The 16,356-nt window shown below is 42.6% G+C and overlaps 1 protein-coding gene across 1 annotated transcript in view; it reads right to left on the bottom strand.

Annotated features, from left to right (window-relative positions):
* The window catches only part of LOC115087471 (inactive dipeptidyl peptidase 10-like), a 135,520-nt gene that overhangs the window by 13,571 nt on the left and 105,593 nt on the right, over positions 1 to 16,356 (bottom strand). Inside the window, exons 7-8 of the mRNA XM_029594695.1 lie at positions 8,913 to 8,965; positions 4,081 to 4,162 (exon numbers count right to left, since the gene is read on the bottom strand). Coding sequence (XP_029450555.1) covers positions 4,081 to 4,162; positions 8,913 to 8,965 — 135 coding nt within the window. The remainder of the gene's footprint in view (positions 1 to 4,080; positions 4,163 to 8,912; positions 8,966 to 16,356) is intronic.

Below are 16,356 nucleotides of genomic sequence, written 5' to 3'. Positions count from 1 at the left end.
TGGGGTCATGTCTCTTCCACAGTCCAGTGGATAGTGTCTACTTTCTTGAACACAGCACAGTGATTAACTCCCCCCCCCCCCCCCCCACACCCATATCCAAGGGCTATGATTTACAAAAGTCTTCACACCCTTGCGCATTTTTTTTCACATTCTGCTATCTAAAACAATAAAAATAAAAATGCATTAAGGTAGGAGTTTGTATCTCTGATCAACGTTGCATACCCTATACTTTCATCAAGAAAAAACAATTGCAGAAATATTTCAAAAGTAATTATGAATAAAAAAAAAATTTCCAAAAGTCAAATGCTGATGTATCCTTGGGCAACTCACTTCACCCTACATTAGCCCAGGTATAAACTTAGAGGGACATTTACTAAGCTGTGATATTTACGCCAGAGAAGAGAATACCACAAGATTTACTAAACTGCAATATTGACTATCACAGCTTAGTAACCCTGTAGCATTTAATGAGAAACATATTGGTGTAGATTTTAAAAGGTTGTGCACGGGCGTACATGTGCGCATGCTACCCGGCGCACGCACATGTACACCCGATTTTATAACATGCGTGCGCAGGCGCGCACATGTTATAAAGTCCTGGGTCGGTGCGTGCAAGGGGGTGCACAATTGTGCACCTTGTGCGCGCTGAGCCACGCTGCCTTTCCCGTTCCCTCCCCCCCTAGCCTGACCTTCCCACCCCTTCCCCCCCTAGCCCTACTCTAACCCCCCCCCCCCCCCCCCCCCGCACTTTATTTTACCTTTTGTGCCTGCCCAGAGGCAGGCGCAAGTTGTGTGCTCGGCCAACTGCCGGTGCACGATTCCCGGCACAGCAGCAAATATGGCTGCTGTGCCGGGAACCTGATCCCACCCCTGCCCCACCCCCAGACCGCTATGCCCCGTCCATGCCCATGCCCCGTCCCTTTAGTAAAGCCCCGGGACTTACACGCGTCTTACGTGTGTCACCGGCCCTTTTGAAAATAGGCCCGGCGTGCATAAATCCTGCCCATTGTGCATTAGTTGCTCCAAAAAATTCCATGCAGTGGTGGCTCCACAGCAAGGAATGTTTCAGTAAGGACCAGGGGGTTTGTGGGGTGGGGAAAGCTCCTGGGGAGGGGTGGGGGTTTACAAAAGGGGAGGGTCAGGACCAGCACCTGGGGGGTCTTAATTTTGTCTAAAACATTTTTGGGATACTTCGGCCATCTTATGAGATGGTGGGAGGGAGGTGGGACAAGGGGGTCTCAAGAGACCCCCGAGGGATTGTGCAATTCTGGGGGTTGCTTATTCAGGTCATAAGGCCCCTTTAAATGACTGCTCCAGGAGCATCAGGATGCACATTAGCTTCCCAATAGCTACACCTCCAGAATTCTAGCTAATTGTCCAGAAAACAACCCGGCTTGTGATTTTCCAGGGAAGCTGCACTATTTTATTTATATTAAATTGCCCAGTAATGAGCGGCTTTGCATGCAAATAAAGTGTACAAGGAAGCAACAGTTTTCGTGCAGCAGAGCTAAGTAGGTTCTTCTAAATAAGCACCCTGACAATTATTTGCTTCTGCTTCTTCCTCTTTTGATCTTATTTTTATGACCCCCCCCTTTCTTTATTATGCTAATATTATTTTATAGTTCCAGTTTTGCATTCGCACGCAAAGCAACTCATTATCATTTTAGTGCTATCAGGGAGGAAAAATAACGTGGTATTTAAAATATCATGTGCTGCCATTGTATTAAGGCATTTACCGTGTGGTAAATTCCAAATGCAGCTTAGTAAATGAGGCCCTTAAATTGTGAGCCCTCTGGAGACAGGGAAATACCTACAGTTTCTGAAAGTAGTCCGCTTTGAGATGGCTCAAAGGCGCAATATAAAATACATAAAATTGATTACACATGTGTACCTCTTACAAAATAGCAACTTGTGCATGTGCTTCGGAACCATGCCCTGGAATGCCCCTTTTTTTCTAGGTGGGTCAATTTATTTATTTGTTGAGTTTTATATACCGTCATTCGTACTACTGATGATAGATGATTGACCCATCTAGACTTCAAGCCCATGAGTACAGCTGGACTAGTTGTGTGTTCCCTTAAGAGTGACCTGGAGACTATAGGATATCATCAAAAAAATATTACATTGTTAAAAAATGTAATTGCTAAAACATTGAAAAAGTTTTTTTTGTTGTTGTTATTCTTAGTAGCTTTTTAGGAGAGATGACCTTACTTGTATAACAGACACGTATCCTAAACAATTCATGGCTGTTACTGCTACAGAAAGGGTTTCCACCAAGTATTGAGACAAGGGGGGGTGACGACTTACGCAATCAAAACTTTGGGGATTTTATTCTTAATTACTTTTGGAATATTTCTATAATTGTTCTTTCAATGATGAAAGCGTAGAGTATGTTGTGTAGATTAGTGAAACAAACTCCTCCTTTAATGCATTTTGATTTATACTTTTTAGACAGCAGAATATGAAAAATGTAAGAACATAAGAAATAAAAAGCAAAAATAGAACAAAAGGTAATCTCCAAATTTTCTCACAAATGCTCTTCACCATCAGCCAAACAATTTTGTAAGAAACGGGACCACATCAGCAAGCCTTAGACGATGTGCTCAGTAACAACACCGAGCCGTCCGGTCTTTTCAATCATTTGCGGCCCGTGAGAAATTATTTTGCAAAATTCACCATCCGGTGTTTACCCAAGTCGATGTTATTTCTATTTCTATATGCCCTTTCAATAGAACCTATGGTGGTTGTGAACTCAGAATAAATGACTCGACAGCGGCCGTGTTTCGCAGCCACTAGGCTGCTTCATCAGGAGTCAATGGTGTAACAAAGAGTCTATGGGAAAACCAAACAAAAGTATTTCGCAATATATCTTAATAATCTATGTAAAATGAAAATACTTAGCTTCAGGTGGTGTGTTACCAAGAACATTGAAGGTGTGTCATACATCAGAGATTCTCAACATATGATACAATTTCTTGACAATTATCAAATTTTGTAAATTTGTTAATTTTTTATTCTCAGTTTTTTTAACACAGTTCCTATCAATTTCTCTCTCCCCTAGCACTTCACTACCTTTCTCCTTCCCGCAACTTCTGCGCTCACTGTCACCTGACCCCCATCCTCTCCTTTTTCCTTCACTGCTCCACCTCCCCCCTCCCTGTTATTTGTAATTTCCTCTTCCTCCTTTACAATGTTGATTGTGAACCGGCATGATATGTCCTATGAATGTCGGTATATTTTAAAAGCATTTAAATAAATAAATAAATAAATAAATAAATAGACACACCTTCAATGTTCTTGGTAACACTTGATGTGGAAGCATTATATACAAATATTCCCCTGGAAGAAGCCATTAACATTGCCTAAGTCTTGCTGATGCGGTCCCGTTTCTTACAAATAGTTTGGCTGATGGTGAAGAGCATTTGTGAGAAAATTTGGAGATACTTTTGTTCTATTTTTGCTTTTGAGCTGACAGGTTCGCAGTGCTGCTCTTTGTTGTTAGAACATAAGAAATGCCATATTGAGTCAGACCGAGGGTCCATCAAGCTCAGCATCCTTTCTCTGGCAGTGGCCAATCCAGGTCACAAATACCTGACAGGATCCAAAAGCGTGTGAAGACTTTTGTAAGGCATGGTATACACCTGGCAAAGGCTGGCACTATCTATGTACTGCATATCTAGTCAGGGGGGCATTGTGTGTATATCTGAGTGCAGGATACAAGTACCAACAAAGCTATTTCACTTATTATGCCAATATGATGTACTTATGAATACCGGTTAATAAAAGCTTTTAAATAAATAAATAAATACACTGGTGTTACTCGCTCAGATCAGTGGATGGAGCAGGATATAAATATTTTTTTAAAATACATATTCTGTCTTCTTCCTGGAGGTCTGTGAGCAAAGCAGCACTCCAAGACCCAGCATTACCAGCAAGAGACACCATGCAGGTAACCCCCTCTCTTCAGAACCCGGCATGAAGCCCTCAGGGGAACGTGAAAGGCCTCAAACCATTCCTGAATGCAGATCCCCTCCCCCACACCCCCTTCTCACCTCTGAGTCCGAGATAAGAGGCACCTACCAGCTGGCTCCCGTGGGGGCCCCAGGCTGCATACTGCAAGATGGAGAGGTTTGACTCAGGTGACTTCAGCTCCAAGATTTCTCTACAAAAAGGAATAATTTTACCGTCCAGGGAGAGGGGGGGGAGGAAGTATGATTAGGAAGAGCCGGAGGGGATGGGCAGCTGAGGATCAGGCAAGTAAAGTGCACAAGAAAGCAACAGTTTTCGTGCAGCAGTGCTAAGTAGGTTCTTCTAAATAAGCACCCTGACAATTATTTGCTTCTGCTTCTTCCTCTTTTGATCTTATTTTTATGACCCCTTTCCTTAGTATGCTAATATTATTTTATAGTTCCAGTTTTGAGGAATGAATGCATGCAGCTTTTATTACAGTCACACCCTCTTCTTCATAAAACATCTCCTTCGTTGGATTCGGCTCTTCAGCTGTCAGTGCTGTATTCATGCTTTACATATCTGGCTGTGATGCCTTCATGGGGAGGGGGGGGGGGTTTGATGATGATCAGCACATCAGTGCCCCTGATGTTCTTAGATTCGAAATGTTATTGAAGTAAGAAGGAGCTTCCAGAAACCTTGGATACTAATATCTCCTTGGAAGGATGAATGCAATTTAGACTAAGCCCATAGGTGGCCGGGATCAGAGACTTAGGGAGGCTAAGTGTCCCTGTAATAACTTTGCCTAAAGTGACCCAAGAACCCCAAACTCATGGTGCTGGAACAGGAGTGGGTGGCACTTTTCTGCCCCAGTGACTAAGATTTGCGCTGGAAGTGGGAAGGGTGGTCAGTAGGGCCCATCCCGTGGTGTCCTCTTCTGAAGAGAAGCAAGAAAGTCCATCCTGCCAGCTCCCGAAGAGAAAAGGCAGGGCTGGGGTGCCGAGCAGAGTCCATCCTGTGCTTTAACCTGCTGAAGAGAAGAAGAAGCTGGGACGGAGTGCCTGACAGAGCTCATTGCCTACCTGCTGGAACACACTTTGGCTTCCAGCGCCACGGAATGAGCTCTGTCGACTGCTTTATTTCCTAATTTTGTTTTCGTACTGAAGCCATTAGTACAAAATTACTGGTTCAGAATAGCTCAAAGCCCAATAGTGTATAAGCAAATAACATGTAAACTAGAAAAGGGAGCACAAAGCTTATTTCTTCATTAATTAAGTTATAACTTCAGATTTTTATGCATACAAAAAAAGGTTTAAAGTCCTAGGAAAAGAAGAGAAAGTTAAAGAAATGTGTAATAGAATTAAAAAAAAAAAAAAAAGCCTCAGCAAACAGTTAATCTACGAAAGCCAGGAATGGAGCCTAGTTCTTGCGGAATCTCTGCAATCTTTTCCATACTAAATACATTCCATAATCTGATTTGCCAATCCAGAATACTTGATTATCATATTTTCCAGAAGGCAGCTATACAACAATGAGCCACAGTTAAGAAATGCCAAATCTGTTTTTCTTCCCTTCGCCATCCTCCATGGCAAGCCCAATAGAAAGATCCCAGGCTCCCAAGGAAGGTCTAAATCTAGAACATGTAATATAAAATGTTGTGTCTTTCTCCAAAAAGGTAATAATCCTTGGGCATTACCACCACATGTGGGACATCTCGCCAGCATTTGCTGGGAGCATTAGGGAAAATCTTATTGATTCTTCTAGGGACAAGGTACCAAGGATACATGACCTTGAAGCCAATTTATAATGTTTGATGAGACTGAAGCTTTCCTTAGACTTATTTCAGTTTGGCTCTACACTGCTCATTTGTGTAGGAACAATGCAGCTCCTTCTCCCAACTGTGGCTATTTCTATTTGTTTGTTTTTTAATAGAGGCCTTGCTAATTTGTAGTCTATATATTTTGGAGATTAGGCCTTTCATACTCATAGGGGCATAGGGGCATACTCATAGGGGCAGATTATTTTTATTTATTTAAAAGTATTTATATACCGCTTTTTAAAATAAAATTTTATCAAAACGGTTTACAATATGTTAAAATAAAGTAAAAATAAAATATAACTAAAATGAACTTAAAATACATAAATTTAACTAAATAGCTAGATAAATGTTAGCTAAAACAAATTATTAAATAACAATTTTAGTATGGGTTACGCGCGGTGAGCCTATTTTAGTATGGGTTACGCGCGGCGAGCCTATTTTGTATAGGCCTGGCGACGCGCGCAAGCCCCAGGACGCGCGTATGTCCCGGGGCTTGAAAAAAGGGGCAGGGCGTGGCCAGAGGCCTCCGTAAGGCCTCTAGGCTGGGGGATCGCGCACTGGCACTTGGCCAGTGCGCACAACCTGCGCCTGCCAGGAGGCAGGCACAACTTTAAAAACAAAGGTCAGGGGGGGTTAGGTAGGGCTGGGGGGCGGGTTAGGGAGGGGAAGGTGGGGGGGGGGGGGCAGAAGGAAAGTTCCCTCCGAGGCCGCTCCGATTTCGGAGCGGCCTCGGAGGGAACAGGGAAAGCCACTGTGGCTCCCCTAGGGCTCGGTGTGCGAGGTGCACAAGTGTGCACCCCCTTGCACACCGACCCCAGATTTTATAACATGCTTGCGCATGTTATAAAATCGGGCGTAGATTTGTGCGCGCCGGGTTGCGCGCACAAATCTACACCCGTGCGTACCTCTTAAAATCCGGCCCATTGTTTTTAAACATATCTGTTAAAGGTGGTATTGATTCTAATGCATTTTCCTTAATACCTTTTTTGTTCTACAAAGTGACTTAATTGCAAAAATGAATAAAAGTCTGAAGTCAAATGACCAAACCTCCATTGCAGGGTTTTAAAGTCACAAACACTACATTAATCAGTCAATTGACCCAAGTAGTTAATACCCAAGTCATCTCACGTCTGGAAGATCTTTGAAGCCAGCCATGGGGGAAATAATTAATTTCTAATATAAGCATGAAATAAGAAAATGTTTCGACAAATAACTTACTCCAAGAATCCCTTATTCTCAAACTAAAATCTAAAAGAGGATGTGGCCTACTGGTTCTTGGACACAATGACTTAGAAAACCAAGGAAGTGAACCTAATTCCACTTGCTCTAAGTCAGCTCATTGTTTCTAGCTTGGAAAAACAAGTCACCTTATTAAAGTTTTAAGCTGACATGCCCTAATGCAAATCATGTTAGAGATTCCCAATCCACTCTCAATTTTAGTATGAAACAGGATATTTTTAGGTATTTGGAGGGGGCAAGGAAGTTGTTATTCCATATAAATTTGAGAATATTCAGTGTAACTTATCCAGGACTTCATTGGGCACATCTATGTAGGTCAATCGTGGTAACCAGCTCATTTTTTCTGCTGCTGCTATCTTACCAAATTGTCACAATCCATTGCATAATCCAACTGTCTAAATCTGTTTCCAGAGTTTTAATGAAACTCAAATAATTAACGTCAAAAACAGAGTTCTGATTATCTGACAAGTTAACTATCTGAGAGCCTTATTTGCTTAGCTAAAGGGGAAGTTGCTATACCCTCTTTCTAAGGATTCCTTATTAAGATTGATCCATAAAGTATCGATTTTATCCAAATTTCTCTTGAATCCTGGTACCATGCTACATAAGTTAGGTTTCTTTATTAGATTCGCAAGAGTAAGGAAGGGGTTGTACAGAGACAACAAAATATTATCAGCAAATAATCCGTGCTTGTTGCTTCTTTTCAGCGGAAGACACCACGGGATGAGTTTCGCGTGTTGCTTCTCTTCAGCAGGGCTGAGGGGGGCACTGTGGGATAGGCTCAACCACGGGCTCCCCATCTCCACCTCTTTTTCGGCAGCCAGCATTGCACAATGGGCTCCATCAAAGCCATTTCTCATCTTCAGCCTCCCCAAGCAAGTAACTCATCCAGCGCCTATAACAAAGCCTCTTATTTTTTCCTGCTCTCTGATTGGTTCAGAGCAATCTCATTCACCCTTGGCAGATGGAAGGATGAATTATGGTCTTTTTCCGTTAGGTACAGTTTGGTTATGAATATTTTCTTTTTGGGGGGTTTTTTTCAGTAGCTGTTTATTGGCATTTACAGATCATTCACAGGCACTGCTGATTGGGCAATATTCCACACCTGCATGCTAGAAACCAGTACACAGCATAATTGTACATGTCCACACCTAACCAGATGCCAATATATATTTAACTATAAATGTAACTTATTCTAAACAAAAAGAGTCAAATATTGAATTCCCCCAACATAAATAAAAAATTGAGTATTCAAGATAAGTTAGTAACCATTCTATTATTTTATATTTTACTATTATTGTATTTTATGCTCTTATTGATTGTACACCGTTGTGATGGTTTTATTATTGATGTGAAGGTTTAAAAAAATCAAATAAACCATAAACCATAAACATATACAGTATGATTAATCTTCATAACACCCGTGTTGAGGAAAAATCAAGATATTTCCTTACAACTGTATTGAGTCATGTACTGCAGGTTTTTATAGGAAAGTTTTTCTTTTTGCAAATAAGATCATTTCTTTTGAATGTGCATCAGTGAAAATGGTTACCTCCCTTTAAAAGTTGCCCATATAGTACTATTGTTTCGATGGCAACTACTTCAGGGGCTCAACCTGCATGCTCCATTTCCCTTTAGTCATTTAGTGTATCTAGTTCCAATTACAATTACATTTCTTTTACAGCATTTGTCAAGAGGTAGCTGTGTTAAGATGAAATGCTAAACTTATCTTGAATGCTCAGCTTGATTATAAATGTAACTAAAACCCAACAAAACCAAAAATGCAGGAGCACCCGAAATCCATCCCCCACTAAATATTTTCATCCCCCACTGAATATTTTATATTCTATCCTGCTGTTTTTATACACCGCATCACATAAGGTCAACATATAATATGGTATCTCACCTGGTTGCAATATTGTACACAGCGTAGGATGCTGTAAAGGAGAAGCGGAATACCTGAAGAGAAGCCAAGGGGGTTCAATAGAGAAGTATGAAACTTTGTATTAATTTATTGTTTTGTAAATATTTTTTATTTTGCTTTTATTATTTGTATTTTTATGTTTATTTTTTGTTTTAGCTTTCCTTTTTATCTACATATATATAATGTACTTGGGCTCACCAGATGGTGTCTGACTGTTAGGGACTGGTTGGATGTGCATGTGTGCGCCAGCACACATGCACACCCACCAGACTCTGACCAGCATATGCCTGTACCTCAGGACATCTGTGCATATATTCTGAGGTATGCACGTAGCTTGGAACATACATATGTACATACGCTGAGTGGGCATTGGGATGTACTCAATGCATGGCAGCAGTTAAAAAAGCAAATAGAATGTTAGGAATGAATCGAAAAGGAACAGAGAATAAAGCAGAAAATATTATATTACCTCTGTATCGAGGCATGAGGCAACCACACCTTGAGTTCTGTGTGCAGTTCTGGTTGCCCCATCTCAAGAAAGACATAGGAGAGCTAGAAAAAGTGCAGAGGAGGGCAACAAACATGATAAAGAAAATAGATGAGAGGCAGGGCTCTGTCGCTTGGAAAAGAGATGGCTGAGAGGGGACATGATGGAAGTTTATAAAATCACGAATGGGGTGAAACTGGTACATAAAGGACAGTTATTTAACCTTTCAAATAATACTAAAACATGCTTTTGCTGACTGTGGTTTTCAAAAGAGAGAGAGAGAGAGAGAGAGAGAGAGAGAGAGAGAGAGAGAGAGAGAGAGAGAGAGAGAGAGAGAGAGAGAACCTAGCCATAATACCCTCATGCTAGACAGGTATTTATATCTCTATGGGAGGCCCACCTAGAAACTCAAGGTGAGGTTTAGGTATTAGTGTAGGGGTTAGGGGCCACTTTGACATTCAAAGTGGGACGTACGAACAGAACAGTGCTCTCTTGTGAAGATTTGATGACCCTCGGAGTGAGGAAACTCACTCAGAGATGATATTTGTGCAGTGTTCTCTCAGCCTAGCTTGATGGACTCTCTACCTGGGTAACATCAAGCTAGGTTGAGAGAACATTGCCCAAATGTCTTCTTTGAGTGAGTTTCCTCACTCCTTATAAAATCGGGCATGCGTGTGCGCACATTGGGTAGCGCACACACATGTACGCCACGCGTGCTCCTTTTAAAATCTACCCCATTCTGAGGGCACTCAGAGCAGCTGAAGCCACCGTTGACATATTTGTAAAGGTTATCTCTTAAGAGGCAAAATTTGGCACCCTGTCACATATGAAATATATATTTTTCACAATTTCCTTTAAAGGCAACACTCACCTTTTTATAGTTTTATATGGATCACCCCCTCCTTTTTCCTTCCTTCCTCCTTTTGAATACAATCTCAAACCACTGATGTGAACAACCTGTAATGTTACTCCTAGGGTTTAGTGTCCCACTCCACTGAGATATGTAGCCTCACTACTAAGACCTGTACCTGTTTTTCAGTACTATAATTCATATCATTTTGCTTCCTGGCTTATGGTGGATTTAGCCTCTCTTGCCTGTCACTTATTACTCTGAGTCACAGTATTACACCACCATATCCACAGTATATCCCACTTTTCTGGGTTACATTCTTGTCAGGGGAAGGTGCCAATGGGATTCGAAAGTTGGGAAATAAAAGCCTGCAGCCATAGCAACAGAGCCAACCAGGAACTGGAAGTAAGCATGAACCAGGAGCATAAGAGACCAAGAAGGAAGAACATAAGAACATAAGAACATAAGAAAATGCCATACTGGGTCAGACCAAGGGTCCATCAAGCCCAGCATCCTGTTTCCAACAGTGGCCAATCCAGGCCATAAGAACCTGGCAAGTACCCAAAAACTAAGTCTATTCCATGTAACCATTGCTAATGGCAGTGGCTATTCTCTAAGTGAACTTAATAGCAGGTAATGGACTTCTCCTCCAAGAACTTATCCAATCCTTTTTTAAACACAGCTATACTAACTGCACGAACCACATTCTCTGGCAACAAATTCCAGAGTTTAATTGTGCGTTGAGTAAAAAAGAACTTTCTCCGATTAGTTTTAAATGTGCCCCATGCTAACTTCATGGAGTGTCCCCTAGTCCTTCTACTATCCGAAAGAGTAAATAACCGATTCACATCTACCCGTTCTAGACCTCTCATGATTTTAAACACCTCTATCATATCCCCCCTCAGTCGTCTCTTCTCCAAGCTGAAAAGTCCTAACCTCTTTAGTCTTTCCTCATAGGGGAGTTGTTCCATTCCTCCTAGGGGACCGGAATAACCAAAGGGCGATTGCTGAGAACAGGAAGTTGCTAATAGCAACCAGAAGGCTACCTAGGCTATCTAGTGAGGTGAACACTCACAGCGAAACTCTGCTCCATGCCTCATATCTCAGCTACAGCACCAAATTCCTGTGTTGGCTGCAGTCTTGTCCAGCTCCAGTTCCCGCTCTAAGCTCCAGCTGCAGTTTCCACTTTCCAGTTCCAGACCCTGTCTTGATTCCAGCCTGCCCATGCTCCAAGCTGTGAGTCCAGTCCTTGCCCAGTACTGATTCCAAGCTGCAGATCCAGTCACTGTTCCAAGCTTTAGCCCTGTTCCTGCTTCCAGCACCAGTTCCTGTGCCACGTTCCCACTCCAGTTCCTGCATCAGTTCCAGTCTCTGTTCCAAGCTTCAGTTCCAAGTCCCAGTTCCAGTTGCATGCTCCAACTCAGACTCCAGTTCCTGCTCTGAGTTCCATTTCTAGCATCATGTCTCAGATTCCATTCATGTTCCAGCTCTGACTCCAGTTCCTGCCCTAGCTTCCGATTCCAGTCCAGCTCCCAACTCCAGTTCCTATTCCAGTTCAGCGCACTGGATCTCTTCTCCCTGCCTCAATCTCAAATTCCTACTCATGAGTACCAGCATGGCTAGGAACTGACGGTTTACTGTGTACCTCAGTCTGTCCTGGAATGGTAACTTTGAAACAGCCGCGCGGGTACACATGTATGCACATATGCTGGCTCGCGCCAAAGGATGCAGCCATATAATAACACGCATGTATATGCGCACATGGTATAAAATGGGCTATATGTGTGGACGTGTGCACACAATTTTATATGAACGCGCGCATGTGCGTGCAAACATTGCCTCTACCACGTAAGTGGGGGGATTTGAGTAGACGCACGCTGATGCAATTATCAGTTTCACCAGTTCATTCCCAGTTCGCCCAAGTAAGGGATAGGAATTCCTTAACCCCCCTAGTTAAATAGCCTTCCTTTTACCCTGTTGGCATCAACCCTTAAAATCCCGCTGACAAGCCTAGAATTTTTTATTTTATTACTTACACGCCATCCATAGCAGTAGTAAAGTTACGCAACAGGGGACCCCAGTGCACGCTTGTGCATGTAAATATTTACGTGCACATTTCATGTTAAAGTCCTGGAATGCCCAGGCCTCACCCAGATCACGCCCATGCTCCACCTCTTTTTTGCAACTTCTTATTTGTGCGCATACCAGGAGATATGCGCATACTCGGGTGCCTTTTAAAATCCGCATGGCACACACCGGACGGACATACTTGCGTATCTTCCAGTTCTGATGTGCACCAGGATTTTAAATTTCACCCTTCGGTACTTAAATGGAAAGTCCAAGTCCAGTACAGGTCATGGAAGCTCTGTAGGGACAGCTCACTGTACTGGCCATTGAAAGACCAGACTTTGCAACAGCAGATCCTCCAGCTGAAGACTGAAAATGAAGAACTCCAATGATTTGCGACTAAATTCTTGACAAGCAAACCTATGACCCTATTCTTATCACCCAAATGCTTTAATGGCTGATAGGAACTGTTTCAGGGTTTCATGAAAATTAGTGCTGATTTTTCTTTATTGCTTATCCCCAAGACTATGACAGTGACATCGCAAAAATGGGGCTGGTATTAAGTCTTCTTATAGAAGAAGTCTTGCTTGGCCTCTCCACTTCTGGAGCTTGAAAGCCCTTTCCTGGGAAGTGTTTCTAAAGGCATTTTCTGAAGCTTTCTGTGATCTATAGTGTGCCTATACTGCGGAACTATCTCTCCAACACTTTAGACAAGCAACTTGGTCAGTTGTTTTGTATGTGTTCCAGTTCTGTCAATTTATTATTGACACCAAATGGAATGAACCCACTCAATAGTACCAGTTCCAAAGGAGATTCAAAGATGAGATAAAGGAGAAATTGGTCTGAATAAACCTCCCACAAGGAACTGACTGAGCAGCAGCAGGAGTGGAAGAAACAACACAGTTACTCAGGCCCTACTCCCCACACACCCCATAAGTTCCCCTATCCAGAGCCAATGCAGGTATCCACAGAGCACTCACAGTTTGCTCCCGAAAAGAAAGAGAGGAGGAGCTCCCAAAGCCTCTGCTTATATTGTGGGGAGGCTGGACACCATTTTCCTGGATGACCCCAGATGTGACTGGTGGAAAATGAGTCAGCCCAGTACAGCATGGACTGTCTGGACAAGGCACCAGGGAAATAACCCTCCCAGGACCTCTCATTCCTCCATGTGAATCCTCAAGACAATGTATATGGAGAGCTCAGCATTGGTTTAGCCCTTTAAGCAGTCCTTTGCTCTCCAACTCTAGAGCAGGCTTATCCAAATCAGTAGACTATAGTTGATTCAAGCAACAAAAGAGAGTCATTTCTGAAAAGGGCTTCAGTGTAGCTACCTCTGCAAGTCCAGACTTCTGTGCCTAGAAAAAACGAGACATACTGGGAACTCTTTGAGAAGCACAATGTTGATCATCTTCCCTCACATTATGAATTCACAGATGACCTGGTACCAGACTCCAGAATACCACAGGATCACTTTATTTAATGTCTGAACTTGAGCTGGCTACCCTAAGAGAGTATTTGCAAGATCATCTAAATAAAGGATGCATAGAAATATCAACCTTGCCAACTGGAACCCCAGTAATCTTTGCAAAAAAGGAAAGTCTTCATCTGTACGTGGACTATTGAGCCCTGAATCAAACTGCTATGTGGAACCAGTCCCTGCTGTATTTGATCCCCGAGCTCCTTGATCAAGTTTGAAATGCCCGCATCCTCTCTGGGATGGATTTCAAGTTGCTTGTAAATTGGTCTGAATCTGAGCCAGAGGCAAATGGAAAACCACATTCTGGACTTGATATACCCACTTTAAGTGCAGTGTTATGCTCTTTGTCCTTACTATTGCACCCAGCACCTTCCAGATGTCCTTCAGTGGCACCTGCTGAGATGGCCTAGAGTCTAGACCATTATGTAGTAGTCTATATCAATGATATTCCTCATTTGTTTGGAGACAGTTGAATTCCATGAGAAGTATGTAACTCAGCACCGAAGAGATTCTGAGAACATAGTCTATATGAAAAACCAGAAAAGTGTCTGTTTGATCAACAGGAGGTAGAATTCTGAGAGAATAAAATGGACCCCCAGAAGATCCAGGCATATGTCATTGGGTCACTCTTCAAAGCATTTGGGACATTCAGTGTTTCATAACTTTTGCAAACTTTTATTGTTGATTTATCCAAGGTTATTTTTAGAATTGTGTCATCCCTGATATCTTGTTACAGGAACCTGCAAAGCTTCAATGGGCTCTTGAGGTACAGTAGACCTTTGAAAAAGAAGCATTTACCACTGTTTTTCCCCTGATACACCCAGACCTGATGCTTCCCTTCACAGTGGAACCAGAAGCTTCAGACTTGGTCATCGGACTAGTATTGGCTCAGTGGCTAGGTCCTTGCCAACACCTGCATCCCTGCATCTATCTGTCCAGAATGCTGTCATCTGCCAAACAAATTGTGCTCCCCTGTATAGAGAACTTCTGGCCATCAAGGTGGCACTTCAGGAATGGAGACATTAGTTGGAAGGGTCCTCACACCCATACAGATCCTTCTGGACCACTGCAACTTAGAATATCTCTGAACATCCAGAGATCTGAATCCCAGGTTGATGCGCTAGGATTTATTCTTCACACACTTTGATTACCAGATTTCCTGCCTCCCTAGTATCCAGAATGGGAAGGTAAGTGAACTCTTCCATCAAGGGAAACACTACCAGAATATATCTGAGAAAGACACTGAGCCCCCAACAATCCTAGAATGCTGCTGGGGTGTTGGAGCAACTCTGACCCCATACTTGCTAGCACTAATATGGGACACCAGCAACCAAGTCCCTGTAGTACAAGCTGAACTTAATAAGGTACTGTCGTCTATAGGACCATTGCTAATTCAGGAAGATAGAGGACTCTTTCTATAGCAAAACCAAGTCTATGTACCACCTGGGGCTGCTCAACTTGAAGCTCTCCACTTGTGCCACGATTCCCATATGTGAGTCATTCAGAAAGAACCAAATCTCTTCTACTTTCCAATAGTTTCTGCTGGGCCAAGCTGAGTATCCATGTAACACCTTTGTTCCTGCGACCTGTGCTCTTGTACTAAGGTAGGTCATCTGCAAGCCACCACCACACCTCTACAACCTTAGGCCACTCTCAGCCTAAACTACTATCATAGACCTTCCACCCTCACAAAGTAACATTGTGATCATGGTGGTAATCAACCAAGATGGTCCATTTAGTGCCCTTCATCCAGTTACCTACTACTGAGGAAACAGAACAAACTTGTTTCAATGTCTTCAAACTCCATTATCTTCCTAACTGCATCATTTCTGACCATGGATCATTTAATTAATGCTTCTGAAGAACCACTTACTGACAAATGGACATTCAGCTCTTTACCTCCACTGGCTAGCCCCCTCAGACAGACAGACTAAAGATGAATCAATCAGGTGCTGGAGCAATACCTGTGGTGCTTCCTCCACTGCCATCCAGAAGACTGGATTGAACTTCTACTGTATGCTGAATTTGCACACAATAACACTGAATGTTCCTCTACCTAACAGACACTGTTTTTTGTGAACAATGGGTTCCACCCCAAGAATCATCCTTCTGTAAATCCCAACTCTCTGGTCCCTGCAGCTTGAAGTGAGGTCCAGAAATTGCACCAAATCCAGGTGGAGCTCATGAAACAACTGTACACCTCAAAATTTGCTACAAATGACAGGCCAACCAAAAAGAAAAGAGGCCTACAAATGCCATGGGCCAGAAAGAGTGGCCAGCCTCAAAAAAACCTAGAGGTCCATATTTAAACATTTTTTCTGGCTAAGTTCCAAACTTAGAACTTTACTACCCTTAATAGAAACGTGGGGGTAACCTACATGGAACGGCAGTTACTACCTTGGGAAGCTTGCTGGGCAGACTAGATGGACCATTTTGGTCTATTGTTGCCGTCATTACTATGTTACTATGTAGAACAAACTATGAGTATGGAAATTCATGCCAATTTCACCACCCATGACTTATCCGGCTAAGTCTTTAACCAGCT

Source organism: Rhinatrema bivittatum, chromosome 3 (genome assembly GCF_901001135.1).
Source record: "Rhinatrema bivittatum chromosome 3, aRhiBiv1.1, whole genome shotgun sequence".
NCBI classification, from domain to species: domain Eukaryota; kingdom Metazoa; phylum Chordata; class Amphibia; order Gymnophiona; family Rhinatrematidae; genus Rhinatrema; species Rhinatrema bivittatum.
Note: the sequence above shows the minus strand (reverse complement) of the source record. Positions and strands in the feature narration are given on the sequence as shown.